Source organism: Morchella sextelata (assembly GCF_020137385.1).
Source record: "Morchella sextelata strain SCLS chromosome Unknown scls_7, whole genome shotgun sequence".
Classification (NCBI taxonomy): Eukaryota; Fungi; Ascomycota; class Pezizomycetes; order Pezizales; family Morchellaceae; genus Morchella; species Morchella sextelata.
This window is the reverse complement of record NW_025408622.1, coordinates 782,750-797,297: the sequence shown is the minus strand read 5'-3', so window position 1 is coordinate 797,297 and position 14,548 is coordinate 782,750. Positions and strand designations below refer to the sequence as shown.

The window sequence follows — 14,548 nt, the reverse complement described above, 5'->3', positions numbered from 1 at the left end:
TGCTTACCAAGTTGACAGTTTCCCAAATAAAGTCCTTGCGATGCTACGGAATGGCGTCCGCCATTCGAATAAGATTTCACTTGCCGAATGCACGGAAGACAACAATGGTCGGCTAGTTTACCGTGGCGCACTCTATGTACCCGATGACAATGACCTTCAGCTAAGACTTCTAAAAGAGTATCATGACAAACCATCGGCAGGTCACCCAGGCAGAGCGAAGACTTTGGAACTCCTGAATCGAGAGTATTACTGGCCACAAATGCGGAAGTATATCGATCAGTATGTTCGGAATTGCAATGTGTGTGCCCGTAGCAAGGCACCACGCAATGCACCCTATGGAGTACTCCGCCCGATGCCAATACCCGATGGACCATGGACGGATGTGTCAATGGATTTTGTTACCGACCTCCCAGAGAGCGATGGATACAATGCAATCTTGGTCGTGGTGGATAGGTTAACTAAGATGCGACACCTAATACCAACAACAAAGGAGGCGGACTCAAGGGAAGTAGCGAGACTGTATATTGACGATGTTTGGAAATTACATGGACTCCCTGAAACAATGGTATCTGATCGAGGAACACAATTTGTTGCGGAATTCTGGATGTCCCTTTGCGATCGTTTGGAAATATCGCCAAAGTTCTCTACAGCATTTCATCCCCAGACGGATGGGCAAACGGAAAGGATCAATGCTGTGATGGAACAATACCTTCGAAGTTATGTTTCTTATCAACAGGACGACTGGGTTCGATGGTTGCCAATGGCCGAGTTTGCAACAAATAACCATGCTTCTGAAATGACGGGAATCTCTCCGTTTTACGCCAACTCAGGGAGGAATCCAAGAATGACTTTTGGTCCTCTGGAACATGGCAAGACAACAGCGGAAGACCAAGCGAATACCATTGCACGAGAGATGAAGGATATAATAGACGTTTTACGAGCTGAATTGTTCCGAGCGCAAAGGATTCAAGAAGAGTCGACCAATATAAGTCGGACTCCAGCGCCTCACTATCATATTGGGGATAAAGTGTTCCTATCGACCCGCCATGTCCTCACCAAACGGCCCTCGAAGAAACTCGATTGGAAGCGTATTGGGCCATATGTCATTAAGCGAATTGTCAATCCCTATGCCTACGAATTAGAACTTCCTCGTTCTATGAAGGTCCATCCTGTGTTTCATGTTTCGTTACTGTCGCCGGAAGCCATTGATCCCCTACCGGGTCAGCAACAATTGCCGCCACCCCCAGTCGAAATTGAGGGTCAAGAGGAGTGGGAGGTTGAAGATATTTTAGATTCTAGAAGCCGTCGGGGAAGGTTTGAATACTTGGTAAAGTATATTGGTTATGATGAAGCTTCGTGGCAGCCATTGTCGGACGTCGAACACTCGCCCGATATCGTCAAACGATTCCATGAATGTTATCCACGGAAGCCTAAGCCTACCAGGAGGTAGGCTTTAGAGGGGGGAGTGGTCTGTAACGGCAGCTAGGCGGGTTGGCTATGTGAGTTGTCTGGGTATAAGGGAGAAGGATTATGTAGTGTGGTTGGGTTTAGCGAAGTGGGTTTCTATTATGTTCTTTTTGTTTCTGTTACGCGAGGGTATGAGTCAGCATTGGGATAGGATATGGATATATAAGGGGGGCATTGTCTCGTGATTTCTTGTTTCTCTTTCTTTTCCTTTTCACTTTATGCAACCTCTGTTCTTTACAGTTACGAATACTATTTGGTTTGCGCTACGTCATAGGGTTTACCCGGTATACTAGACCAGGTACAACCATCCATAGTCCACAGTCCCCGTCCTTGCCTTAGGTGTACCCTTCGGCCCCATAGTCCATAGTCCACGTTCCCGCCTTGGTAGCATACCTCGGCCCCATAGTCCATAGTCCACGAACCTCCTTACGTCTTCATCTTCGCCTTGGTTGTATTCCTTGGCATCATAGTTCCATCGCCCATAGTCCCCGTTACAATTGCATAGACCAAACGGCATCACATTATACTGATACAGTCCATAGCGGGTTCTGAAAGCGGTTTTCCACTCATCACCTTCTGCTATCCTGATCAAGTTGTAGCCGTTCTTCAGGTCTATCTTTGTGAAGATCTTGGCCTTGAACAACCTGTCTCTGAGCTCACTCATGATAGGCAGCGGGTACTTGTCCTTGACAGTGACCTTGTTCAATCCTCTGTAGTCCACACAAATCCGCAATGTCCCATCCTTCTTAGGAATGAACAATATGGATGCCGCAGCAGGGCTGTTAGATCTAGAAATCTTTCCTGAAGATAATTCTTTATCCAGGTACTCTCGGACGGCCTTCACTTCTGGAGCGGAACATGGGTACAGCGGGCCAAATGGGGGAGCGGTGCCAGGCAAGAGCTTGATCTTCAAATCATTATGGGAATGCGGCGGCATTTCCTCAATCTTCTCTTGACTGAACACATCAGCCCAATCCCGGTATAGGTGGTGTATTTTCTCCGCAATATCACCTCCGTCCTCATCATGCCATACTGAACCAACCAATTGATAGACTGTCTCTTCTTCTTCCAACATTTGGTATAGAGAGATCAGTTCAATCTTGGTGGCCGCTGGGAGACAATTCTGCTTGCAGTAGTCACTCCTCCAGCTCATGGTGTTGAGTTCCCAGTTGATGTCCGGGTTATGCTTCCTAGCCCAACTAATTGGCAGGTAACCGGTCATTCCTTCTTCCAAAGTAGCCACTTCCCATCGGAGTGTCTCTTTATGATCTCCCATAATCATGCAGACCGGGTGAGTGTAATACTCGCCTCCTCCCATCATGACATCTCCCTGAGCATCAAACATTGTCAGAGGTTGATCCCGCCGCACTAAGGGAATTCCATGTTTCCTGACAAAACTCTGGTTGAGGATAGCTTCTGTACAACCGGTGTCAAACAAGAAAGACCCTTGGGCGCCTTCATCCTTTCCTTTGACCGTCCATGACAGTCCTGCCTTCAGTATAGGTCTTGTCCCATGTACTGGTAAAGAAGGAAGCCTCTGTTCTAACTTTCTCTGCTTAACAGCGGGTTCTGGACTCGTTTCTCTTTGTCTTTTCAACATAGCTAATAGCTTCGGGCACTACTAAGATCGAAAAGATCCTTTGGTTCTATTCCCAAGCGATAATATAGCAGATGTATTGTGTAGTAGTCTTTTGGCAGCGGTTTGGAAGTGTCTTGGTAGCAAATATAACTTTGGTAGAGCACTGACAGACCAGCTGTTTCGGGTCTTAAACCCATCCTCAGAGTGCTTGGAGCAATCAAATAGGCGGAAACACAATCATAATTTATTCAAGAGAAACATAGAAACCAAAAACCCATAAAAAAGAAAACTAGTAAACATAGACTCAGACAGACACTTTTCTACCAGAGGATTTCATTGTCCGAGTCTTGCTCAGGCTGCAAAACAAAATCTTCTGTAACCTCCGGGAGTACAACAAGTGGATCCTCTGCTACTACAGCAGCCACTTTAGCCTTCTTCTGAGAGCTGGACTTGCCATTCCCTCTTTTCCGCTTTTGTACTCTCACTGCTGCCACTCGGACAACAGTAGGTTCCTTTGACCAACAATCGGTCCATTTGTGTCTGGACTTGCCGCACTATTGCACAAGTCAGTCTATGCACTCTACCAATAGGGAGTACTGAAAGGTCATACCTTCAAGCATACTTCTGCTTTCCTTCTTTCTTCTAGAATATCCCCCGGGATACCCTTCAGTTCCACCGCTTTGTCTTTAGGTCCAGGAGTCTTCTGAGGTCCGGAGGAGCTCGCAGCTTCTCTTTTCCTCTTGGGCTGCTGGTCCTTCTGAGCGGGAGGATCTTTCTTGGTCCGAGGGTGCGCTTTCTCAGCTGCCATCCCTTGGTACCTCTCATGGGTGTGCTCTAACTCTCTTAGAGCAGCTATCCGCTCCATCAAGGACTTTGGCTTGGGATTGAAAAGAGCCCAACTCATACCCAGGTCCGGGAGGAGGGAATTATGAATCTTATCATCCACCAACTGACCCTCATAGCCAGTCTTCCACATCAGCTGAATGATAGTATTCAGGAAGAGGTCTATTCCTCCTCGAGCTGTGTGGGTGAGGGTATTCCATTGGGCTACAGCATCATCTCTAGAGATGGCTTCACCGAAGGCAGCTCTAAAAGCATCCACAAAGGAATCCCAGCGCTTCCATCTCAGATCCAAAGTCACCGGCATTCCAGCAAGGCGGTTGGCGGAGGCTTGATCAATTGAGTTGTGGTATGCCTCATACCATCTGATCGCTGCCTCCCCTTCCATCAAGTTGCCTGCATATCGGATTTTAACCTCCTCAGAGGTAAATGACAGGCTCTCAATGGAGAACACATTCTCACATTGCCGGATGAAGGTCTCCACTTGCTCAGCTCTGCCCTGGAACTTGGAGGGTGGTGGAGCCTTTGTGTTACGGGCATGCTAAGTATTTACGGGAGTGAGAGAAAGGCTAGTAGATACCCCAATACCCTCTGTACGCTAATATCAACTCTCGACCACACTCGCGGAGTGTGGTGCGACAAATTACGACTAAAAAACCCAGAGTCATAAAAAACACGTTTTCGACCCCAATAATAACCCCCGGAGCGTCAAACCGCCGGAGGGGAGTGTTTTGGTACCGGTGGATATATGAGGGACAGCTGGAATCAATCGGATCGAAGATCGGACCGCTCGGAGCGAATCGGCGCAAGCTGCCAGCCGACCGAGTACCTATCGGCGGTACCTGTGGGCATGAGAGGACTCTGCTATGTGGGAAAGCGATGTGGGAAGAGGCCTGAGTAGGTAGCCTTGCCGTCCGAGACCTCCGAATAGCCGGTGCTGACGATTATCCACCAGACGGCCGATGGAGAAGAAACATCGACAAGGAAACGTGCATTAGAGGGATAAATAAGTTGAGGGGTTTTAGCGGGTTTAGGAGTTTGGGTTACGGACTTAGGAGTTAAATGTTCTTGGTTGTTTTTCAGGGTCTCGGGCATGCCCCGAGTGTATTCTGTGTTATTAGATTAGGTCCTCGAGACATAAGCGAGGGATATAAATACTGTGTCATTCACTGACTAGCCAAACCATCATCGGCGAAATCAGAGTCTTAACAATATAAATCGTTGATACGCGAGTTACAACTTTATTTTGACTATACTTTTGAAAATACTTTACTCTATCGTGACTTCGAACTCTACCTGAACTATTACGTCGAAGACGGTCGAATTCTATACGCTAACTCTAGTGAATCTTTGTTGATAACGTAGCTCGCGGGGCCCGTATCGGATCAAGGAGAATCATACTCGACGTTGACTGAAGAGACCTTGGAGACTTCTACCTTTGTAGCTGTTAGCCGAACTCTGAGCTCTGCGTAGTGTACTCTTGTGGTCTGGTACGCATCCCTCACACTTTGGTTCTCGGGCCCTGGTGGAGGTAGAAGGGTGGGAGGCGGCCGGGGGTCGATACTGCTAAGACATCATAGCAAACAGGTCCTTCTGTTGCTTCTCCAACTTCTTCTTAAGGTATCTCCGCCAACCTCTTCTGTCACCACCTTCCGGTTCCGAGTCTGAACTGTCAGAACTGTCTGAGTCTCCAGGAGCAGGAGCACGGGCCACAGGAGGTGGAGGGTTCTGGTTCCCACCGCTTCCACCCTGTACATTGGCTGGAGGGGGAGCGGCGGCCGCAGCGGGAGGAGCCACAGGTGCTACTGGTGCCGGATTGCTGGTCAGTGGTGAGGTTGCTGCTGGTTGAGCGGCCCCAGACATGGTGAACCTTCCTGGGTTCCTGGCTAGCGGGCTGGGAGGTCCTCGGCCTGCACCTGGGTAGTGTTCTCCCTCATAGTCAAAGGATCGGTCGGCTAATCCGAGGAATGGGTTTATTCCTGCAAAGCGGCTAGGAGGTAAGGGAGATGCTCCCACCGCTGGCTGGACAATAGGAACAACTCTCCTAGTGGATCTGACCGGAAATGCTGCGAAGGGACTGGTTTTCCGCTGCATTGTCCTGGTGGCTGCCCTGGACGAGGACCTGGAGCCTGGATTTGGTGCCGGAGTTGCTGGTCTCCCTACCAATAGCCTTCCTTCATCAAGGGCTTTCTGTATCTTGGCAACAAAGTCTGGTGGAGTAGCCGGGTTTGTCCACTCAATCTCCATGGCATCGGCATTTAGTTCATCTCTCTCCACATACTTCCGGAGTTCTTCCTGAACAGAGTTGACCTCCATTCTCATGTACTCAAGAGCTTCTGCCATCAGAGCATTCTGTGCTGCCTGGCGCTCTTGTACAAGGAGTACTGCCTGACTGCCCCGGGTCAACTGATTCTGCAGGCTATGCTGGAGGCAGGTCTGAAGCTCGGTGAAGAACTGTTGGATGGAAACCTCGTCGGTATCCTGCCAGGCAGGCTCACAGCCGGGCATGTAGGTCTGTAGGGCAGTCCTGGGCTTCTTAACAAGCTGTGTCTGCCCGGTGGCATGAAGCTGGAGGGGCACCGGCTGCCATTCAATCTGCATGGGCGCATCCGGAGCGGGGAGGGTGGACATTTTTGTATAGAGGAAGAATAATCTGAAGGTGACTTGAGCCTTAAAGATTATCTGTAACGGGGACCTTTCTAAGAGAAATAGAATCGGATAGAATAGAGACGGCCGTGCAAGATAGACAATCAGGTTGCAGATTATTCAAAGATACTATCGCTAGAACTCAATAATCTTTAAGGGCTCTGCTACCGATAAGAACTTGGTTTTTCTTTCTGATGAAGACTAGAGAGAACAGGACTGAAGGGCGAGAATGAACCTGAGTACTTATACTCCGAAGGCCTCTGTTCTCTGCTCCTAACTCCTCTACTAAGTTCCGGTGGGCCTTCCCTCAGTACCGGAAAACAATACCACCGCTACCCCGCCTTTCTCTAAGCGTCAGCAGGTGTTTCCGATACCCAAGGCAACCACCCTTAGTCAAAGCCTTTGTAACACCTGCAGCCTTGGTTGCCACACAACCGAGGACCTGCATGAATGAGCTGCCGCTCAGGTGTAAGCTCAATCATTGCTGTAGAGCTTTCGCTTATTGTAGACTTCCCTAGCATAGTCCCTGCCCTTCGGCGGACTTACAATGCTCAGAGGATGCAGTGGATCACCGGGCAATCAGAGCTTCACTCTGGCCGGTCTTCTAGTCACTGGCGAGGCATAGACTCGTCAGTCATTGCTCCCATGAATAGATCCCCTTCCTAGCGCCCGGAATGTAGTTACTCTAACAGCTGGTAGCTAACCACACTGCCGGTACTTGCATATCACCGTGCAACTGGCTTCTAACAATAACTCTCAGCATGTAACCGGGCCCTGTGTGCACTCATACACCAGACAGTTTAAATGGCTCCGTTACACTAAAGGAACTACTGGATGAAGGAGTGGTTGTCTATATTGATGACATCCTCATCTACTCAGAAACTGAGAAAGAGCATGAGCTACTGGTCAAGAAGGTACTACAGAAGCTGAGGGAAGCTAAGCTCTGTGCCTCGATCAGCAAGACATCCTTCCATGTCCGAGAAGTAGAGTACCTAGGCTATCACATCTCGGAAGAAGGAGTATCTATGTCAGAAGACAAGGTGGAGGCAGTTAAGGAGTGGCCAGTCCCTGAGAATATCAAGGCAGTACAGGCATTCCTCGGATTTGCAAACTTCTATCGCCGCTTTATTGAAGGCTTCAGTAAAGTTTGCAAACCATTAACTGACCTCCTGCAAAAAGACAAGAAATGGTATTGGACGGCAGCACATGAGCAGGCCTTTGAAGAACTCAAGAGCCTGTTCACAAGCGCTCCAATCCTCCTTCATTTTGACCCTAGTAGGAGAATGGTGGTCGAGACAGATGCCAGTGCTTTTGCCAAGGGAGCGGTGCTCTCTCAGTATGGGGATGATGGGAAGCTACATCCGGTGGCATTCTATTCTAAGAAGTTCTCCCCTGCTGAGATCAACTATGACATTCATGATAAGGAAATGGGAGCTATTGTAGCCTATTTCCGGGAATGGGAACACATGCTCAAATCTTGTGAGCAAGAGATCACGGTTTTTACAGACCACAAGAACTTGGAGTACTTTAATTCTACCAAGGTTCTCACTAGGCGGCAAGCTAGATGGTCTGAAGACCTCGCAGGCTACAATTTTAAAGTTGTCTACAGACCGGGAGAAAAGAATGGCAAGACTGATGTGCTATCTAGGCGCTGGGATCACCGCCTTGGAGAGGGGGGTGAAACTCTGCAGCCGGAGCCACAGATCTTTTTTAGGCCAGGTCAATTGGTTTTGGATCCTGCAAAACTAGCGGCTCTCAGGGTGAATCAATTGCAGAACACATTCTTAGAGCGCCTATATACGGCTGCTAAAGAGGATAGTTTCTGGCAGGAATTGCACCGCTCCCTGGTTGAAAGGAAACCAAATTTGGACCAGAACTTGTCGGTCAAGAACGGTCTCATCTTCTATAAGAATAGATGGTATATACCCAAAGACAAGAAGCTTCAGATGGAAATACTGTCCGATACCCATGACTCTAAGGTGGCTGGTCATTTTGGCCAATTTAAGACACTAGAGCGGGTGAAAAACAACTTCTTTTGGCCCAACATGGATAAGGATGTTGAGGAATATGTCCGGAGCTGTGACAGCTGCCAGAGGAATAAGACCTCAAGACACAAGAAGTTTGGTATGCTCCAACCATTGGAGATACCCTATCGGCCATGGACTTCCATCTCTATGGACTTCATTGTGGGATTACCGGAATCTAGTGGGTTTACAAAGATCTGGGTAATAGTGGACCGCTTTTCGAAGATGGCACACTACATCCCTCTTCCTACCCTCAATAAAACGGAAGATTTGGCTAAATTGTTCTTGAAGGAAGTTTGGAGACTCCATGGTTTACCTGATGACATAGTCTCGGACAGAGATAGCAGGTTCATTTCTCACTTTTGGCAATCTCTCATGAGCCTCCTCAATGTGAAGCTGAAGATGTCCACATCTTTCCACCCTCAAACGGACGGCCAAACAGAAAGAGTTAATCAGACCCTGGAACATTACTTGCGGAGTTATTGTTCATATCAACAGGATGACTGGGCAGAACTCTTGCCTTTGGCAGAGTATGCATACAACTCGGCGGTCTCTGAGTCTACCAAAGTATCGGCTTTTTATGCCAACTATGGATATGAACCCAGGACCAACTGGCCGGCCCCAAAGGAAGGAGTAGAATGGAACAATCCAGCGAGTGAGGTCATGATATCTCAATGGGAATCTATCTGGCAGGCTATGAACGCCAGCTTGGGTAAAGCTAGATTAAGGATGGCCCGGTGGTATGATGCTCATGCCCTGGCACCGCCTGAAATCAAGCCCGGAGATGAAGTTATGTTGGACCGGCGCAATGTGCAAACAAAGCGGCCTTTGGGAAAACTGGATCAGAAGAAGATGGGACCCTTTAAGGTCTTAGAAGCTATTGGTACCCGTGCCTACAAGCTCTCTCTTCCACCCCAAATGGGAATCCACCCGGTCTTTCATGTCTCCCTTCTAGAACCTTACCGAGCACCGGTAGATCCTGAGAGAAGAGTTCCTGTACCGGAGCCCGAAGAGATTGAAGGAGAACAGAGCTGGGTTGTCCGAGAGGTAGCTGATAGCCGGGTCAATAAGAAAAGGAGACGAGTGGAATACCTAGTGCTGTGGGAAGGTTATGAAAACGAGGATGCTACATGGGAACCTTGGGAGCATCTCAAGAAGAGTGCTGAAGAAGCCCTTCGGGATTTCCATATGAGGTATCCTAAGAAACCCAAGGACAAGCGGATTGTTGGGGTGTAGATTATGTCCTTTTGGGTTTTTGTGAGGGATGCGTACCAGACCGCAAGAGTACACTACGCAGAGCTCAGAGTTCGGCTAACAGCTACAAAGGTAGAAGTCTCCAAGGTCTCTTCAGTCAACGTCGAGTATGAATCTCCTTGATCCGATACGGGCCCCGCGAGCTACGTTATCAACAAAGATTCACTAGAGTTAGCGTATAGGATTCGACCGTCTTCGACGTAATAGTTCAGGTAGAGTTCGAAGTCACGATAGAGTAAAGTAATTCAAAAAGTATAGTCAAATAAAGTTGTAACTCGCGTATCAACGATTTATATTGTTAAGACTCTGATTTCGCCGATGATGGTTTGGCTTGTCAGTAAACGACACAGTATTTATATCCCTCGCTTATGTCTCGAGGACCCAGTCTACTAATAATACAGAATACACTCGGGGCATGCCCGAGACCCTGAAAAATAACCAAATACATTTAACTCCTAAGTCCGTAACCCAAACTCCTAAAGCCGCTGAAACCCCGCAACCTATTTATCCATTCTAATGCACGTTTCCCTGTCGATGTTTCTTCCCCATCGGCCGTCTGGTGGATAATCGTCAGCGTCGGCTATTCGGAGGTCTCGGACGGCAAGGCTACCTACTCAGGCCTCTTCCCACATCGCTTTCCCACATAGCAGAGTCCTCTCATGCCCACAGGTACCGCCGATAGGTACTCGGTCGGCTGGCAGCTTGCGCCGATTCGCTCCGAGCGGTCCGATCTTCGATCCGATTGATTCCAGCTGTTCCTCATATATCCACCGGTACCAAAACACTCCCCTCCGGCGGTTTGACGCTCCGGGGGTTATTATTGGGGTCGAAAACGTATTTTTTAACTAGGAAAACCGCAACTCCGCATTTGGTCACATATCGATCGCACCGTACCTCGTAGGTGCGAACCGGAGTTGATAGTGGTGTTGCCATTAGTACTAAAGGGTATAGGGATATCTACTAGCCTTTCTCTCACTCCCGTAAATGCTTGGCATGCCCGTAACAGCTTACCCCCCTTCCAGGGTGTCACGTCTCGGGACATCTTCTGACAGACTATGGTTCCAGTAAACCTGCTCCACCTATCACCCGCGGTGTCTGTGGAGGGGAAGGACTTAGCCCCGTGGGGTACCTCTATAGTCTCAGGCGTTGGTCCTTCACGGCCTTGGGGTTCCTTCGATGAAAGTCGCGGACTAAATCAAGTACGTCTTCATTCATAACGTCCATGACTTGGTAAGTACAGTCGCTCATCGAATAGCCCCGCCATTTCACCAGGTATTCCACTAATCCTCTTCTGCTCTTCCGGCTTCCCACAATACTTTCCACTTCGTACAAAACCTCTCCTTCCTTATCGACTTCTTCGGGAGTCGGGGGACGTTGTTCGCGGCCTGGGATACTGCTCTGTCGATAACGTTCCAAGAGTTCAATGTGGAACACGTTATGGATCTTGACTTGTGGTGGCAGTTCCAATTCGCAGGCTCGTTTCCCGGCTAGTCGGATAATCTTAAATGGACCGAGTTTCTTATGATCGAGTTTTTTGGTAGAGCGACGTGTCTTGATGTTGGTCGCGTTAAGCATAACCATATCTCCCACCTTGAAGTTAGGCGGTTCGTCCCTTTTCCGATCATAGTATTTCCCCATCTTCTCCCTGGTGTCTGTTAAGCGAGCGAGAGCAGAATCATGAACTCCTCGGATGAAGTGAGCGTACAGGTCACTGGTTGGGTTGACCACTTCGGCTTCCGTCGGCCAGTTGGTTCTTGGGTTGTAACCGTAATTGGTATAGAACGGAGATTGACCCGTGGCGGTGGTAACCGAGTTGTTGTAAGCATACTCCGCCAGCGGGAGTAGCTCTGCCCAATCATCTTGTTCGTAGTTGCAGAACGCTCGTAAGTAATGCTCGAGGGTTTGGTTGACCCGCTCTGTTTGCCCATCGGTCTGAGGGTGGAAAGCCGTACTCATTCTTATTCTCACGTCCAATAATTCCATAAGGGATGCCCAAAAACTTGAAGTAAATTTGGCGTCCCTATCGGAGACTATATCGAGAGGCAGCCCATGGAGTCGCCAGATTTGACCGAGGAATATCTTCGCTAAATCCTGTGCGGTCGTTTCTGCTACTAAGGGGATGAAGTGCGACATCTTCGAGAACCTATCGACTACTACCCAGATTTGGTTGTATCCCTTTGATTCCGGTAACTGCACGACGAAGTCCATTGATATTGATTGCCAGACAGCATGTGGCGTGGACAGTGGTAGAAGCGCACCGTATTTCTTATGGCGGCTGGGTTTGTTGCGCTGGCACTCGTCACATGACCGAACGTAATCGTCTATCCACTCGTTCATTTTTGGCCAATAGAAGTTGCGCGTAATGAGTTCCAAAGTTTTGTCTTGTCCAAAGTGTCCTGCCACCTTCGAATCGTGTTCTGACTGTGCAATTGTGATCTTAATACGGTCGTCTGCCGGAATGTAGAGTCGGTTCTTATAGAAGAGTAGCCCGTCTTTCTCAGCGATATCCTTCATTTCCCCCAGCTTCTCTCCCTGCTCAACTCTCTCTTTCAATCCTACCCATGTCGGGTCTCCCGATGCCGCCTGCCTGACATGATCCAGAAAATTCTTAGACCAGTCAATCACCCCCTTGGAGGCAAGCGACACCGCTGATACCACAAACTCTTCCTCCGCCAACTGTCCGGGCTTAAAGAACCTGTCTATCGGCTGTTTCCCAAGCGTGCCTCCCCCTTCAGGACGGTACTCCGGCCGTCGCGATAGTGCATCTGCCTTCCCATTTTTGGTTCCCGGGCGGTAAATAATCTTAAAGTCAAATTCCGCCAAAGACTCAGCCCACCTTGCCTGTCGTCGGTTAAGAACCTTGGTTGTTGAAAAATATTCCAAGTTCTTGTGATCCGTATAGACGAGAACCGCTCGGCTAGGTCCTTCGAGGTAGTGACGCCATTGCTTGAAGGCTGACACAATTCCTAGCATCTCCTTATCCCAGACGTCGTAGTTGAGTTCCGCTGGGTTAAGTTTTCGAGAATAAAAGGCAACAGGGTGAGTCTTTCCGTCAATAACCTGGGATAGAATTGCGGCGATAGCAAAATCACTTGCGTCCGTTTCCACGATAGTCTGGCGATCTGGAGAGAAGTGTACCAAGATCGGCGCAGACGTAAACAGGGTTTTGAGTTTTTCGAAGGCTGCTTGGGCCGTCATAGACCAGACAAAGTTCTTAGCATCACCCCTGAGACAATCGGTAATGGGTTTACAGACCCCGGAGAAATTGTGGATAAACCTTCTGTAGAAGTTGGCAAAGCCCATGAAGATTTGTACTTCCTTAACGCTGCGCGGGGCTTGCCAATTCGTGACAGACATCACCTTATCTATTGCCATGGTGACGCCTGCTGGGGCAAGGATGTATCCAAGAAACTCGATTTCGGTGAGCTCGAAGAACGATTTCTTCGGGTTGGCGACTAGATTGTATTCTTGTAGCCTACTAAGGACTTTACCGACCAACTCTCTGTGCTCCTCTTGAGACTTGCTATATATTAGGATATCATCAAGGTATACTATTACACCTTGATCCAGGAATTCCCTCAGCGCATCATTCATCATATTCTGGAAGATCGCTGGCGCATTTGCCAGCCCAAAAGGCATGACGAGGTACTCAAAATGTCCATACCGCGTACGGAAGGCTGTCTTCCACTCGTCGCCGTCTTTGATCCTGATGAGGTTATAACCTTCCTTCAGGTCAATCTTCGAGAAGATAACCGCGCCTGCCACTCGATCTCGCAGCTCGTCCATAAGCGGTAACGGATACCTGTTCTTGATGGACACACGGTTAAGTCCACGGTAGTCAACGCAAAGTCGCAGACTACCGTCCTTCTTCTTCACAAATAGGATTGGGGCTCCTGCAGGGGATTTGCTCGGCCTAATCTTTCCCAATCGCAACATTTTGTCCAGGTATTCCTGAAGCACCTTCAGTTCGACTTCGGATAGGGAGTAAACGGGTCCCCATGGGGGCTGCTTTCCTGGTTCGAGGTCTATCGCATGGTCATAAGATCGATGCGGTGGTAGTTTGTCGGCTTCCGATGGTAGAAAGACTTTAAGGAACCCATGGAGCCAAGAGGGAAGAGTTTCGCGGAGGTTGACCGATTCATCTTCCAAAAGACAAATGCTACCAATGAATTGGGCCTCCGGATCGTTCAATACACCCTCGTCCATTTCTATTTGAGGTTCCTTGTCAGTGAAGCATCGACTCTTGCAGTTCTCGCCATCGTAGGAAACTTCCCCATCTGCTCCTATAACCGGCTTGTGTTCTTTCAACCACCAGTTCGGTAATATTGCATCGATGCCAAGTGGGAGAGGGGCAATCTTGAATGATAACTGTGTTTGATGCCCCCTTGACATTATAATTGATGGTTGTGTAAAGGCGTGTCCCGTGCCCTTCATAACTTCTCCCGTAAATCCAAATACCCGGGCCGGGACGTCTCGTTCCACCTTCGGGACCTCAAAACTATCAACAAAAACAGCAGACAAAACAGGACCAGTTGCACCAGTATCCAACAACACCTTACAAGGTAAACATTTTTCCGCAAAACAAAGGAACTGATTAACGATAGGTCGAGGACCGTGAATAGGTTCCTCCAAAATTTTCTGTTTTTTCTCCGGTTGGGACGCTCTCCCTTCCTGCCTTTTTCTTTTCATATTTTTTTTGTTGTTTTCCGTCAGTGATAACATAGCAATCTGGGGATAC

General features: G+C 48.7%; 3 protein-coding genes across 3 annotated transcripts; all 3 read right to left on the bottom strand.

The window, feature by feature from the left end:
• Positions 1–1,756: 1,756 nt before the first annotated feature.
• H6S33_011899 (uncharacterized protein) lies at positions 1,757–3,067 on the bottom strand (the record flags this gene model as incomplete). Its single annotated transcript, XM_044843251.1, has 1 exon — positions 1,757–3,067. The coding sequence occupies one exon, from the start codon at positions 3,065–3,067 to the stop codon at positions 1,757–1,759; it is 1,311 nt and encodes a 436-aa protein (XP_044695567.1).
• A 299-nt stretch (positions 3,068–3,366) lies between these two features.
• H6S33_011898 (uncharacterized protein) lies at positions 3,367–6,517 on the bottom strand (the record flags this gene model as incomplete). The annotated part of the gene is made up of 4 exons (XM_044843250.1): positions 3,367–3,600; positions 3,657–4,427; positions 5,288–5,318; positions 5,472–6,517. 4 exons carry the CDS (start codon positions 6,515–6,517, stop codon positions 3,367–3,369), a joined length of 2,082 nt encoding a protein of 693 aa, XP_044695566.1.
• A 4,424-nt stretch (positions 6,518–10,941) lies between these two features.
• H6S33_011897 (uncharacterized protein) lies at positions 10,942–14,499 on the bottom strand (the record flags this gene model as incomplete). Its single annotated transcript, XM_044843249.1, has 1 exon — positions 10,942–14,499. The coding sequence occupies one exon, from the start codon at positions 14,497–14,499 to the stop codon at positions 10,942–10,944; it is 3,558 nt and encodes a 1,185-aa protein (XP_044695565.1).
• Between the last annotated feature and the right edge of the window lie 49 nt (positions 14,500–14,548).